At 41.0% G+C, this 16,660-nt stretch overlaps 1 protein-coding gene across 1 annotated transcript in view; it reads left to right on the top strand.

The window, feature by feature from the left end:
* The first annotated feature begins 171 nt into the window (after nt 1–171).
* Nucleotides 172–16,660, top strand: part of gfra4b (GDNF family receptor alpha 4b) — a 56,600-nt gene continuing 40,111 nt past the window's right edge. Inside the window, exon 1 of the mRNA XM_034542990.1 lies at nt 172–397. Coding sequence (XP_034398881.1) covers nt 172–397 — 226 coding nt within the window. The remainder of the gene's footprint in view (nt 398–16,660) is intronic.

The following is a 16,660-nucleotide window of genomic DNA, read 5'->3' as shown; positions in this document are numbered from 1 at the left end:
CATTTCTCCGTTAGCCCTCTCGGTTTACTCTAGTCCGGTTCCCAGTTGTAGCTGCACTTGCATCACAGGCTAATTCACCCAGAATGCACAAAACAGAAATGGGATGGGGGGGGGGGGAGAAATTGTGAGAACACATGATGTCCATGAAAGGATGCACACCTGGGACCCAGCATGATGGGAGGCTGGACCTCTGGACACATCCTCCACTTGAAGCTCCCCCACCGTCGGCTGTCATCCTCTGAAGCCATGCCAGAATCGCTGCAGGAGCTCTGTAACTGTGGAAAGTGGGTTTTGGTGCGGCAGCACACTTCAGGGGTCGAGCTCGGGCGGGCGCGCACACACACAGAGGCCTCCACATCACGCAGCGCGGCCGGCTTCAAGTCCGGAAAACGGAGAGGTCAAAGAGTCGGCCTTGAGAGAAGAGGTCTCGATAGAGGCTCATTTGAGAACTGAGGGGGTGGGAAGTTAGGCAAGTGTTTGAGGACAGGGGGGAGGAGGAGGCACTGATGACTATGCAGAGAAAGAGTCCTTTATTCTGACACCAAGATCCAAACACTTCAGACACATTTCAAAGACCCCAATGATCTGAAGGTGGCATATTGCTGAAATTATCAGATTATGCAGCTGGAGGGAGAGCACTTGAGAGAGAAAAAAAAAAAATAGCATTTTTTTTTTTCAATATGTCATTAAGTGCAGGAAATATGCAGTCTTCCTATTACTTGTAAGACACATTATCAATGTGTTTTTTTTTGTTGTTTTTTTTTAACACCTCTCGATGCCGTGTTTACACCGAACGCTAACAAAATATTTGTGCGAATTCACATGATTGTGTCGCGAAAGCCTATCAGCATTGAGATTCTCCTCCAGCCTATGTGTATAATGTGTTTGTGTAAACTATAGGCTGTCTCTGGTATAAATAATGATGTTGCTGCCTTATTTATGCCGAGATGGCAGAGTTTTGACTGTTGATGAAGCAACTACATCGTTAGCATAGCCTAGCACTGATCGCTCCAAACTCCATTCAGAAAACCAGTTGGTTACTTGTCATCCTGTCGACAGACCTGATGATGCAGTAATTCAGACTTTTAACAAATCGGCAACATAATGTGGTTATTTTGGCATCCTAAAAACAAAAATCATTTTATTGCAATGAAATCAAAGTTAAATCAGTTAATTTTGGGTTCACACCACTGTAGCAAATCAGCAGATGTTATGAGGCAGACCATCAGAACAGAGGCCGGAGATATTCACAGATGGCACCTCGATGATGTTATGAAACCGGACACTGCATTTATGACAAAAGGGATTATTTCGGCCATGGTTGATGAGGCGAACACAAATGATCCGGCACGCAAACTCTCGAATAAAGCGGGATTAATAAAGAATCAGTGTAGCAGGTTTTAGCTCGTCACTGCGCATCCAACATTTTCTAACGCAGACGACGATGGGTGGCGAAAAGGGAGAACTTTGACGAGCTTTGGGAACTTCCGTTTGCTTCGAGGAGAAACACGCAAGCAGTAAAAAAAAAAGATCCTGAAGGCGCCTCATCAGCATTCCCAGCTCGTGTCCGTGTGGCCTTCTTTGTGGAAAGTAGATCCGAAGCTTAACACCAGGTGGAAATGTGTGAAAACATCATTCTATGCTCCTGCTGTTTTTCTCCTAAAATCTATAAAGTTGAATTATATATGATTTTTTTTTTAAAGAAGGTATAGAATAACTCAGATGATAACATCAGGCTAGAAAAATGTGACCATCATACAGCTGACTATAAGGGTAAATATTTAATGTAGGGCAACAACAAACAGTTATATTAGTTATAGATTAATCAATCAACTTTTCACATTGATTGTTGTATCGCTTAGTCAATACAATGTGATTACAATAGTCAAACGTACCTGTAACAATCTCCCAGAGCAAGAGGATGTATTAAAATGTCCAACCAACAGTTGTGTTAGAGAAGCTAGAACAAGAGTGCAGTTAGTTTTTAATTAATACTTGAGACTTTCAACAGACTACTCTAAATTCATTGTTTCAGCTCCATACATTTCAACCCCATCTTCATCTCTATTATTATTTATTAGATTGCAGATTACTTTTCCAATTTAAATGTCCCTGTTTCCTTGAATTGTTGTCAGTTACTTTTTTGTTTTTGAAAAGCTGTCCTCAAAGGACTGGGCTTCGTATTTTAAGCATACTTTATTCTAAATGATTATAGTTTCATCCCAACTGTTAAACTGAAGACTTTCCTGCAACCTTTTGTGTGATTTATCTGCCAAGGTGACAGGTGGACTGCGTTGTTATGACTTCTGGTGTGAAACTTGTCTAACTATTTCATATTGCATGCTCGAAGTGGGCAAACTATGAAATGGGAGCTGGTTTTTAGACCCAAGCAAAACGGACTCTGCTGGAAACCAGGCCTCATATGGAAACAATCTCCAGCCTACGTTAGCGCTGTCAGGATCAGTTACCACAACGCATACCATTGCTACCTTGGAGGGCTACCCCAGAACTACAATGATGAACGACTGAATCAGCCGACCTCAAGTAAGGTTAGTGCACTTTAGCTCACCCTGCATACAAATAAACACGGGTAAGAAATACAGTTTGAGAACACAAACATGGCTGCCGAGTGACCTGCTGGTTTTGATCAATGTTTGAGATTTCTGTGGTTCAGTTCTGCTGAAATCATTTCCTCTGTAAAAAAAAAAAAAAAATCTAATTGGTACGAATCGTCAACGGTACCGAACAGAAACATTGTGAGCTGCCCGGTAACATCACATTCATCTTCAGGAAGAAATGTTTAAGACCTCAATGGCGTCACATAAATCTCGCAGCGTGACCTGAGCCAGTGGAACGGAGCAAGAAGAATTGAGCCGTGAATCACCCAAACGGAGGCTTTAGCATCACAAATGTTACAACAGGATCTACACACTGTGTTTGTGAGGACTCATGAGTGTGATACCTGAAGGGTTTTTGTGGACATATTCTCTCTTTTGTATTAACACAGCCTTTAAAACAAAAGAGATCTAATGCCTGATGATTTCGGCATTTTAAATTGTCACATTCATGTTCCCCTGAGGATAAATCCTACAGACTTGGTTGATCTTGTGTCTTTTCCGTTTAACTAGTGGGTGGATTGCCATGAAATTGAATCCATGCATGTCCCTCTCTCTTTTGTGATCCCTTGCCTTTCATTGGGTCAAAAATGTTCCTTTGTCCTGCTTTCTAAATATCTGTAAAACTAAGAACATTTCCATCGACCTCAGTTGCACTTTAGGGTTTAGTACTTATTAGCTCATGTTAGCATATTGGTGGACATGGCTAACACCACGTTAACATCATGCTTGCATATACCTGAACCGACTTCACGGAATAGACACTATCACTGACTAATTCAGTAGCTTTTAACAGCAGAGCTTCACTTAAAGGTGACAAAAGCAGCTCGACCGTGACACACAGTGTGCTACTTCCTCATTAAAAACCGAAGGAGACAAAAGACCACAAAGGAGAAACAATCATAAGCTCTGTTGGGTTCACTTTCTGAAAGTGATTTGTGCTTCTCTTCTACAAACACTTCTGTGCAGCCTAACAGAGCTTGCAACGTGGCTGGAGAAGTCCTGTAGTCTTTTTCTGAAAAGTAGCTAAAGATTGACCGACAGCGGAGCAAACATCACTGTTGACTCTGGAAATACCGAGCGGAGTATTATGTGTCCGATTTCTTTTTTTTAACGTTTTTTTCGGAGCACAACTAAGGAGCTGTGGGTTTTCCATTTCTGCATGGGTAGTTGGGTTTTTCTTCTTTTCTTTCCCTCCCTCATCGGTGGTTTGAGACCTCCAGGACGTGTGCATTTCATTTTTGCTAACTTCTCAGTTTGAGGGCTTAGACAATTAATATTAGACCATTGGGGTGTATGTGATAGAGATCAACAGTGATCAACTGCAAATGCTCAGATGAATTCTTTCTCTAAGGTCAAGTCAGACATTCCCACTGAGACCAAACATGGTCTGACTCATGTAGTGCAAATGAGGCATTTGAAACACTTTGGCTATTCAGCTTCATCTCTCGCTATCTTATTTTCACATCTCTTGCAGGACATTCAACACATCCTTGCAGGATGAGACTAATGCTTTCTTTTGGCTGTGGCATTTCAAAGTCCGAGCTGCGAAAGAAGCAACTGTATCCAATTATGTGAAGCATAGTTTTGCCAGTCAGAATCATAAGCATGCTGGCAAGATAGCTTTGCTAGATATGACACTTTCCAATATCAACAGCAGCTCTCTCACCCTGTGGGCAGCTGGTTTATGAACTGTACAACAGAAATATTTCCCCCCCAAAAAAATAAAAACAGGAATTTTAGTTTTCTGTAAAAAAAAAATCATCATATTTGAGAAACTGGAACTAGTCAATATTTGTTATTTTTCCTTATAGAATAAAAAGAAATGATTGTATTAAAACCATAATATAATTAGTTTAAATCATTTTTCAGTCCATTTACTAATCGATTAATTGGATAATCCTTTCAGTTGTAGTTTAAGGGCCATAGCCAAAAGATGCAGAATTCTTTAAATGTTGACCAGAACGACTGGAAATGTTTTGCTTTTGGCTTTCACACATTGATCTTTGGCCCCCGTTTTATGGGCCCCGTGCGAGAATTGTGTCTTCCAATCAATCTCTGATGAAAATGCCTGCAGGTGGCAGGAGCCTCCTTTCAAGATTTATGGTCTCCATACTTAAACTTAAGAAGAAAATGATCATTCATCTGCAAATTTCACTGCTCTGTCCCAAATGAAATGGCCTGTGTGGGAAAGTGAGCCCCCTCCCTCTCGCCCCCATCACCATATACCCTCAGGACACACTTTGACCAGCATGGGGAGAGGAGAGGAAGTCCATGCGCAATGCTTTGTGTGGTTATTGGAATTCCTTACAATTTCCATTGATTACACATAAGAAGACCACATAGGAGCCTTGGTTTCACAAGGTCCCTTAATTATGCTTTCAGGGTGAGATAACCCAGTGAGCATTTTCTGCATACATGTAGTGTTACATCCAAATTTGAATAATAAAGACCTCCATCAACACACAACCAACATTCAATATACAAAGGATGACCTTATGATTGCTTTTAGTGCGGTTTGTTATCAAATACAATGGATAAATAAAGAATGATCTGACTTTATTGGACATCTTAAGCCATGATGAGCCTCTGTTATTGGAGAATATATTCTTATCATCAATATCACCTTAGGACATCATCTAATTACGAAGCAATGTCGTGGCTGGAACAAACAATACGCATGTCATCTAACTCTGGCTTCTTATTACATCCAACGTTTGTTCATGAAATGAACACATAAAACATTTAAATGGGACCGTTTTCACAGCACACAACAAGATCACCCATGTGACACAAACAACCAGAATTTCCCCGACGACTCAGTATTTAATTTCATATGCCCAATCCTCCACAGAGAAGTCCGACGCAGCGCTGTATGACGCAGTGAACGTCTTGTTCCTCAGTCAGATGTGCTACTGAAGGCCCCAGTTGTCTGAGATGGAACCGTTCAAAAAAGTTTCATGATTGAGCTTAGAGGTGCAAAGTCCATCTAGACAGAAAGTTGGATCCAAGCACAAGCTGGAAATGTGATTAAGGCCTGAACCTCTGTGGTCGGGGATCCACCCAACAAATCCCGTACCCAACACCGTAATTCTGCCACGGTTCCTCAGGAGACATTTAGCATTTTGTTAACATAAACCTGTTTAGTGTGACATGGGATGAAGGCCCCTGAAGTGACAGATGTTTCTCTTTAATGTGATGGAAAGTATTTTTTATTTTATTTTTTTTCTCGGGGATGGGAGGGGGGGGGGGACTCTGTGGGGTTGAGTGAGAGGCGCTCACGTTGCTTCGGGCTGTTTGAAATCCTGGGCTGATCCAGTCTCCCTTTTCTCTGTGAAAGTTTTGCATGTTGATATGAAATACACCTCCTCTGTTTCAGAGAGCCAATAAACTGCTCAGCCTCTTTTTTCCTCTCCTTCAGAACGACAGAGTCCACAATTATTCTTTTTTTTCAAAAATACTTGGGAGTTATAGGTCATTGTAGCCTCAAGCAAGGTGCTCTCAAAATAAAATGGAATCACATATTAAGTAAAAGAGGGACCACTTTTCCTTCTTCTAATATACAATGAAATGGGTTTTGGGTTCATATGAGTAATTTCTGCTCGTACTTAATTGCTTCTGGGATTTGTTAAAACACTTTTTAGCTATTAAAGCGCCTTGACGGAAAATAGCCTCGCTCCATGTGTCCGATTATTGTCCATCTTCATCTTCTAGCTGGAAGAATTGATGAACAGTTTTTGCAACACTGCAGTGTTTGTTCAATTGTAATGGCAAGGCTCGAGCATTGTGGAGGAAGAGAACAAAAACAAAGGCCCCTCTCATGAAGCTGGCAGTCTGTTTGTGTGGCTGGTTGAAGAGTCTTCAGACACCAGAGGGAAATCCACCAGACCTTCAAAGGGACAGAGCAGCGGGTGTGTTGGCAGACTGCTGGTTTGGACAGCTTGAATACCTTAACACAGACCAGTTAACAGACCAGCACACACAGCATCACCCACTAGTGTGGCTGAGCAAGCAATGCACAGGCCAGCAGATCTATTTTTACAACAAGCATTTCAAACCAAAGGAACTTATACTTCAGCATTTGTGGAAAGATTAAAGAGCAAAAAATGAAACCTAAACTTTCTGTTATAAAGAAGGTGTGTAAGAACTAGTTAACAAGCAGAGAACAAGTAAGAAAGGTTTGCTGAAAGAAATAATGAAAAAACAGTTAAATAGTTTAAAATATATATTTTTTTAAAGCAAAAAATAGTGCATATGGTTAACATTGTTAGCTAAAAGTATTTAATAATAGCTAAAAGCAGGTGATAAATAGTTGAAATGTTGTTATTCAAATAGTTAGGGAGCAAAACATTATGGATAAGAAGTTGAAATGAAAAGTTCCAGAAGTTGTCGTTCGTTGAATTGAACAGTGATCATTTATATGTATAAAAACAATATCCAGATCATTAGTAAAGTTAAATAACATCCAGTGTAAAGTTTCTTATAGCATAAATATACTGTAACGTATAAGGCAGATATTTATATCAGGCACATGGGAATTAATACTTGTATATATCCCATTTTCTTACACACACACACACACGCACACACAGGAAGCCACTGAATTATAGATGCAGGAACAGGAAATTCCTCCCTTTACCCTCTGTCTTTCAGACTCCGACCTTGCACTAAATCAATTAGTAGTGCTGCAGGCAATCAGTGGACCTCCTCGGAGACTCCATGAATGTACCCTTAATTCACGAGGGCCTCTTGGACCTCTCTCCGCGGACACTACCGGATGGGTGGCCACCGCTCCTGTCCATACAAACAGGACAGTCATTTCACGCTGCGCAAATCAGAGAGCAGTAGGGGCGAGATGGTTTTGCTTCCTCTGCTGTGCGGCCTCCTGTCTTGTCCATAAAGGGTCCTCTCCTGTGTGGTCAGGAGGGTCTTGTTCCACTTAGTGAACACGGTGAAGGTCTCTTACTGTTTCCTTTGGGTGGCTTTCGTCTTTCAAGGAAAGCGCTGATATAGTAAACAATTTATGGTGCGATTAACCTAGCTAAAATTAACAGGATATATAATGTTGATCATTATTAAAACCTAAGTAGAATTAAAGGTCAAACCTCCATTACTTTTAATTGATTTGTGCAGAGACAATTAATCGATTTATTGATAGGTATCAACAACTAATTAACCATTTGTTAGTTATTTATTAAGGAAATGTGCCAATGTGTGCTGGTTCCAGCTTAACACATGAGAGGATATGGGGCTTTTTAGAACTGGAGACTAAAGTGGTCAATAATAATAAATAAATAAGTAGCTGTGACCTATATTCATGGCCTTCAAAAGGGCGTTTCTAATATAATGGTCGGCACCACGATCCATGGATTCAAGCCTCCCTCTTTTCTTTCTTTCTTTCTCTCAACGGTGCGCCTCCAGGAAGTCTTTGGTCTTCCTCTTCTTCCTTTTCCTTCTGGTACCCATATTGTTGGAGGTGTTTTTCTGGTCTTGTGTGTGTCCAATCATCTTCCATCTCCACCACTTCACTTCCTCACTCTGGCCTAATTTCAGCTCTTTAACTCAGTAACTCTTCAGTACTGACAGACGTTTCTTCGTAGACACTTGTAAGGGAACACATCCACTGCTTTGATCCAACCAAACCAGTAAGACTCGCACCATCAATGTGTTATACAGCCTCAGCTCTGTTGCTCTTGAGATGTTGTTGGAGCTCCAGGTTTTTCCTAGTCTGCCAAATGCACCCGTGGCTTCTGAGAGTCTGTTCTTGCGTTCTGCCACAATGCAAATCTTCCATACACTGCTCTAAACTTCATTCTGGGCCGTCTTGACGTTTCCGTTTGGTAACCTGACACTTACTCGAGCTTACAGCCATTCAGTGTTTATCAGCCGGATCAATGCAGCATCTGTGTCTTTCTCCCACGAGACTCTGTGGGATGTAATCCCTCTCCAGCCAAGCGGATCCTGAATCTTCCCATTCACTCTCGCTCCCCTGAGAACACAGAGGCACATTTCCCATGGACCTGAATAACTGCATTCTGCAATGTATCGCAGGGCGATTGTACCACAGTAATGCGTATGGCTCAGATTACCTTGCCTCCTCCTTAAGAGTGGACGCTTTTCTTGGTATAGTGATGCCAAAGTATTCACATTTTATGACCCCTCGGTGAAAAAACCCGATCTCGACAGTAAAGCCTGCCCCTTCGTTCCGCTGTAGCTTCTCATACTTGTACCTCACACGGTAGGTAAATAGATCCGAGCTCAAATCAAACTAAATGCTGCGGTTTTCTGCACTTAGCTGGTACAGGGCATTGATTTCCCTTCGTCATATTTCTTTCACTAACATCAATGTGTATTTGATATGAACAAATCGACAGGGAATCACACACCGACGGGGAAATAAACAAAGTGGTGTTCTGGGAAATTAAGCCAATTACAACATGAGACTTTATAGAGCAAATAAGCAATTTCAATCAATCCATTTCGTCCTGAACATAAACTCAGAGTAGCACGTGTTACGCTTTGGTAGCTGTTACCTCTACGAGCCCTGTGAGCTGTTTTAGCCCAAACAAGTTGCTGCCCAGTGGGGTTGGACGTGTGCGTGTCTATGTGTAGTTTCAGCTGCGATATCAGCTGTTCACGTGGCTAGTTTACTACATTCCACAAGCTCCTTTAGATTTTTTTAGTCTAACAAATAAACTAAATGAACTCATAAACAGAGAAAAAAAAAACAACCATACAACTTTTGGATTTCTCTCTTTCACCGAACAGGATTAATGGCCTCATTAACTCTTTGTAAAACACACTTTATTTAAACACATCATAAATAAAAATGGCTTAGTTTTAGTTTTTCCAGTGCTTCAACAATCACCAAGTCTGGTTCTTCAGAGGCCGACCATCACACACACACGCACGCACACACACACACACACACACACCTCCCCCCAACCACACATACAAATACAATACTAACCAACGATGAACTCAGCCAATCGTGTTGGCGCAGTCAAATATAATCTCCCTCTGTAATGCTTTTTGTTGATTTATTAATGCTTCCTAACTGTCAGTCCATTAGCCAAACAAACTGAGAGGAGGAAACTAGATTACAAACGGAAGCAGATGTTAATTACTTGCTGTCCCAACTGGCCGGTTAAGAGTAGTGAGGAGTCAGCAGTCGATAAGGGTAGAAAACAGTCAATGAAATAAGCTGCCAATAAAATATGCTTTAAAAAAGTGTAAATCACTGCAACCACAAGCGCTAATTGAGCATATGTCATAATTGAGCACAACAAATATTAGTCTGGCGCGTCCAGTAGTATCAAAGATTAGTCATGGACATACAGACACAGAGATGCACACACACTTCACGCACGCACGCAGACAGACACGCAACCAATTACATAATCTCCTAACAGGGATAATAATTAATGCTTTTAAGAAACTTGGCTGCGGTTTCATGTACAAAAAGTACAGTGATTTTCTCGTGAACTTTTATTTTTAACCAGTACAGTCATCAACCTTTTTTTCAATTCTCAACAGCATAATGAGACCAATTTTCACCAAAGCTAATGGCTATTACATAATTATCTTAATCAGCGTTGATTGTACCTCCACTTTATTAGCACTTCTATTAAGCATCTCAGGCGAAGGTGAAACAATCCCTGGAAATGTTATGAATTTGCTCTTTTCCTATAAAAAAATCCAGATTTCTTAAAGGTATAATACGTAGTCGCATTGGCGGTTTGCGGTTTTGTAAACACAGTTATCCTCTCCTGATTAACGAGTGAGTGAGTGAGTGAGTGAGAGAATGAGTGAGTGAGTGAAATAGAGACTGCAGCAGTGGTCGAGCGAGCTAGAGAGTGAATAAAGAGAGGGACCAACATTAGTGAAAACAAATCCATTGAAGATTAAAATGTCATATTCTAATTGTTTCTCGGGGGTTACGTTCTAAAGCACAAATAAACCAGGCGGCAACCTCTGGTTCTGCAATGCAGAAGTGTCTTAAAACATGCGTTCTCTCTCTTGACCAGCAGGGGGCGACTCCTCCGGTTGCAATAAGAAGTCAGATTGTATAGAAGTCTATGAGAAAATTACCCTATTCTGACTTGATTTATTACCTCAGTAAACTTTATGAACATGCGTTTATGGTCTCAATCGCTAGTTTCAAGTCTTCTTCAATACAGCACGATGATCATTTAGTCAAATATAGACCACAATGAAGAATATATGCTTTAGGGCGGGCTTACTGTGATTGACAGGTCGCTGCTGCTACCGGAGCAGTACCCGACCTCACTACGTCACTTTTCCGCATTCTAAATATGGCAACCTCCAATCTGTGGTTGCAAAAAAACAAAAATATTTTGATAGTCACTAACACAGCTAGAAATAGCCCCCAAGGACCGTACCACACAAAGAGACCGACAGTGGACACACAAAGGCACATACAAACACTCAATGATGTAACACCGTGTTCACGACCGCTTTGTATCAGAGTTCCAAATACCTTGAGCCTCCGTACGCCACAGCGAGAGACCCAAAGAGAAGATACAGGCAGAGTGCAGCACATACAGACGCTGTCTGCAAACACGTCCACTGAGTCCTAAGTCATTACTGAGAGGGATTACTTTTGTATCAGTCTACACACCTTTTCAGGAAAGTGTTGCATATTATATCTTTAAACTTAAACTCTCGGGTTGTCAAATCCTGTCCGTTGGGGCATTAAAGAAAGTTAAATATTAAAATAAACAAAAATAAAAATGCTCAGCTGAGTACTAAAACTCACTGCTATGACACCTTGTCCAATCTACTGGTTACCTTTGCTGGACAATTATCTCTTCACATTAAAATTCCCACCTTATAATTTCCCTCTTGGTACTCCTATATGTACCTTGAGCACAATTGCGTGTTAAACAGTAGACATGTGTAGTTAACACGAGGTAGTCTAGGAATGTGTGCGTGCATGCATTCTATTTGCCAATGCAGCGCCTCACTAGACTAACACTTTGAGATTATTCCTTCTCCGTTATGGGATTATATGGTGAATTTATAATAGAAACAAGTTGTCGGGTGAACAATTATCATTAATCTCTAGAAGCAGTGGCCTTTATCTTCAGCTTGCACTGTGTCTGGACTTGCTATATTATTGCTATCCAATAATCAAAATGGTGAAAAAAATCAATACTTTGAATAATACAAGACTATTATGCATGTGGCCTTCTTAGTATGTCGATATGATACAACCCACATATACACTCAGCTGATTACATATTTTACAATTGCTGCTATATGTCAGGGGCCAGATGTTAAACTGTGTAGATTCACAACTAACACTATGTGGATGCACTCAATATAAATGTACATTACATTATATACATACAACAGCATACAACAATACGTGTTTATAAATCCTGTTGGAAATGTCCTCCTTGTGGAAAGACAAATAGTTAAGCTTGTCATATTAGAGTAATTTCTCTGAGATCCGGGGCTCAGTAGTTGGATCAGTTATTTATTAAGGCAGGAGGGGATGACACCTCCAGCAGATTGTCTTATTATTTATATGCTCGCTGTGCATTATGTGATGTTACATGGTTTTACAGTGACAGCTTATGAGAGCGCCACGGTGAGGTGGGTAAAGTTAAAATTACCACTACACTTCTATTGACTGGTCCTTTATTTAGAGTCTTTATTAGCTTTGGGTATTTAGGATGATGTGTGCAAGTTATAACGTATGTGCAGTAAACATATTGCCGCCGGTTCATTTACATGCTTAACTTTTACTTGACTGCAATAAACTGAATCTAGAGCTGTTGGCTGAAACACATGCAAACTTACATACAGAAGGATACAGCTTAACCGATGTTTATGACATTGATTCTGTATCGATCTCATATCGTTGCTTTGGACAATCATACATTATTTGCTGATATCACTGCAATATATTTTAGATTTGATTCAATTCAGGGACCTGCGATCAATACGAGACAATATCACGTGGCCATTTGACACAATTAGTTACATTTAAGAAAGAAAGAGACCAAAATATGATTTATATGAAAACATTTTTTATAAAAAAATATATAAATAGACCTGTTTTTCTGTCTGGTTGTCTAGTCATAGCTGGTGAGCAGCTTGTTACTAAAATGAGAATAGCCGGTCCACCTTAAAAGTCAGTCTAACGTAAGTTAGCCTGGTTGTGGCTAACCAAAGGCTAACTCCCTTAACTATAACATAATGTTACTGCAACTCACCGTCACTCGCTATCTTTCTCTCTCAAATATCTGACTGTTGAGTGATGTAAACGGTATGACAGGAATTTTTAAATAAAGACGAAAGACAAAGAAATTATGATATATTCATGTTTTCACGTTGCATCGTTGATATTGAATGGATATATTGATCCGGGTAGATCTAAAGATCTGTGAATCCCTGGTCTGAACCACATTGAATGTGAGGTATCCCTCTGCCATAACCTTCATCTCTAATTCATGAAGTAATGTGATACACTGCACACAACATGGAGTTTATCATAGAGCATGGTTCGGTGCAATATTCATGCTAACCTCAGGCCAGTATAAGCAATCCAAGGCAAAGTGAAAACTCCATATTGTAGATCTGAATACTTCATGACTTGAAGGATCACATCTCTTTGCCTCAGGGCCTAAACAGTGGATCACGTCTGACACAGAGGCGGCCTAACATACACCCAACATGCATCCTTCATATGGTATAAACAACGGGAAATTATGTTCACATATGGAGACTATCAAATAATCAGCCTCTCTGTGCTTTTAACTCGTAATAAATTCACGAGGTTAAACATGAAACTTCCCAACTCCTCCTCAACTAACAATAAGCAGCTGCTAAATTTCCTGTTAACAGGAATAGACAAGTAGCATTATCATACTAACAGGAAAGAAATTTAAAATGACACCTCGCAATCCACCGTGTGAATTTTAACAGTCGCATCCCTCCGCCAAACAGCTAATTTCATGAATAACTACTTGGATGGAAGCGGGTCTCATTACACATTGCAAATTCATTATCTTGCTGAAGACAGGCAGCCCAACTTCAACCACTCACTCTGCAGCCTATTACATAAAGACACAAGGTAAATTGCTACTTTAGCATGTTCGGGGAGAAATGAAAGTGATGATGACTTCAAAGAGTCTGAAATTGAATACATTATGGAAATTGTGTGAAATGCCCGATGGAAACTATAATACACTGAGTGTGTGTGTACCCTTGCATGTAATGGGTGTAGTATGATTTGTAGGTCTTCGACAAGCAATAGATGAGGTGAAACATAATAGTACCAATACGGTATCTGTGAGAAAGCTTGTGAGATAACATATAAGTAATAGCTATCCACTTAAGACTCCAAGAAATAACACTGCAGCTGAGCTGTTTGCTTTACAACCAACATGGAAAACAGCAGTGACTCCCCTTTTGACCTTTGCCCTCACCAGATTTGGGCTTCTAATTTGGCTAATAGTTTTTTTTCCCCATGGGGATGCGCATACACAACGAGGCATGGACAACATCAATGTACCGGTGTTGGGGTCAGGTCAGTCTCAGAGATACGGTCAATAGCAAACACATGCGACTAAAATGAGCTCTATCTTTCACTGTCTATACCAGCAGTGTGCTATTGAGGCTGCATGTTGCCTGCTCTTTGTAGCGTTTTCATAACAACACAGACCTCCAAAGGGAAATGGGGCTGTCTACATATCACTCAGGTTTTCAAGCTGTCCGTCTCCCACAACAGAAACACTTTATTGTGACTGCTGCCAACACAGCTCTGTGGGCTTTCACTCCAGCGTCTTTACTTTCAAATGCCTGTTTATGTTCCAACTTACAAGCCGGCATCTTTAAGCTTGAACACATATATATATCTATATATATATATATATAGATATATACATGCCGCTTGAGCGATGCAGTCAGTGTAGACTTTGGTAAATAATGTTAAGTTGGTCAGTCAGCTCAAACCACTTTGGTCTGGTTGGGTGTAAATTACAGCTTGGTCTCTGAGGCTGTAATTTCCTAAACATGATTACTTCATTAACCCTAAGGCCAAGATCTTCAGCCGACTTGAGCCCTGCGTGGAAAAAAAGGCTAATTTGAAGTGAGCCAGTAGTATCATATTTCATAGTATCATAGCTCGCTGTGCAGCATCTGATAAACCTTTAAACGCATTAAATCTGTCACTCCAACTAGATTTACTGGATTGCATTTGGACCGTTTCTACTTGATTGACAAGCTGCATCTGTAGACCGTAAATGAGAAGTGGACGACGTCACCATGAAAGGGAAGTTGTAAGAAGAATACACGGACAACTCCCAGACTGGACAATGCTGTGGTAGCAACCTGTCAATCACAAGGTAGCCCGCCCTCAACCCTACCCTGTTTTATCATCTGTTTTACTCTAAATGATTGTAGCAAGACAGAGTATTTTATAGCAACGTACAAAAGTATTTTGTGTGTCAGACATTTTGCTCATATCACAAACTTTAATAGAATAATGTTACTTGACTTATCAAAGTATTTTGCTCTAGGGCATTGCAACAGTGCAACAAATTATCATGATAATGAGCATTCAGCTGCAATTCCTATTTTCTAAAAGTTTAACGTATTTCAACTTGGAGGAGAATGCACTTCAATTTGGTCTTGAATTGTAGCATCACTTCCCACGAACATCTGCTCAGTGCTTCCAGCTTAAAAAGACGTGTGCGGTACACAGCATAAATTGTCATCTAAATGTCAGAAAAAAGACCAAGTAGCCATTTATGAACACACAAAAATCTGCACACATTCTCGCACGCAGCCACACATATTTGGGTTTGTGCATTCACATTCACAAATCCCAGGAGGATGAGTTATGGATCTTAATACGTAGAGCTGTTGATCCAGGTGCCATGTGATTATTGTTGGCCACCAGGAGTGTCAGGAAATCAGTGATAGATGTTCATGGATAACCTTATAACCCCCCTTAAACCTCACAGAGATAGATGGCCCCTGCTGGAACAAAAAGAAGTGTCGTGAATTTAACATCTGGCACAGCCACTGCAACCTGATCTTTCTGCTCTTCTTCTAAGTCTCTACTAATCTTTATTTACATGAGTGATAATAGCTGAACTCTGAGGTGAAATAAAGGGGAAGCTGTTGTTAAAAAGGACACTGCAGTGAAGTCAGGAGCAGATGCATGTGTCCTATATTCAACTGTTAAAGAAAGGATGGATGGGGGGGGGGGGGGGGGGGGGGGGGGGGGGGGGGGGGGCACAGTGAAGACACTGCAACTGTGTCTTCTCTGTGCTTGTTATTAGAAAACTATTTCGATAATTTCTCCAACAGTTTCTTGATTAATTCAGCGGCGTCCTCTCTTTTCCTCTCCGTGTATGTGTCTGCTCATGCATATCTGCCCGTGTGTCTGTTTGCATCTGCATCTGCGCGGTCCAAATTAGGTTTAAGACACAACGAGGCATCCGCAGAGAAGTAACATAACCTTCCACGCAGTATGCATGAGACACACCATCTGTTGTATAGTGAGAGGTAACGGAGTCACCGTCTGTGCAAATGCCCACCGCGCAGTCTGGCACCGCGTGAGCACTGCTCTATCTGGCATGGCACTGGCTGAGGAACACTCAAACTTCTCTGCATGCTTAACAAATACTGGAGTCCCTCTCAGTTAAAAAGACGGGAGATGACAAGGTAGACCCCCCCCCCCCCCTCTCTCTGACATTTAAAAGAGACTCTTCTGCCAATATTACCTGGCCTGCAGAAATTAAAGCTTCGTTAACCACATTAAGCCTCTTCAAATATTGAAGAACGAGACAATGACACCTCTGGTGTAGAAGAAAGAAAAAAAAAGGTTCTTGCAAGTTGTTTCAAGTCTGTCCTATATTGGTCTTCTGAATGGTAAAAAGAGAGAGAGAGAGCGGAAGTGTCCCAGGGGTTGAGGCAGAACAGGAACCACTCTGTTCTCCATCGAGTATAGACATGACGCCACTGTCCTGGGAGCAGTTTGTACGGCCGGCTTCTTAGTCAACGGT

This window comes from Cyclopterus lumpus, chromosome 10 (genome assembly GCF_009769545.1).
Source record: "Cyclopterus lumpus isolate fCycLum1 chromosome 10, fCycLum1.pri, whole genome shotgun sequence".
NCBI lineage: Eukaryota > Metazoa > Chordata > Actinopteri > Perciformes > Cyclopteridae > Cyclopterus > Cyclopterus lumpus.
The sequence above is the reverse complement of the archived record's forward strand: the minus strand, read 5'-3'. Positions and strand labels throughout refer to the sequence as shown.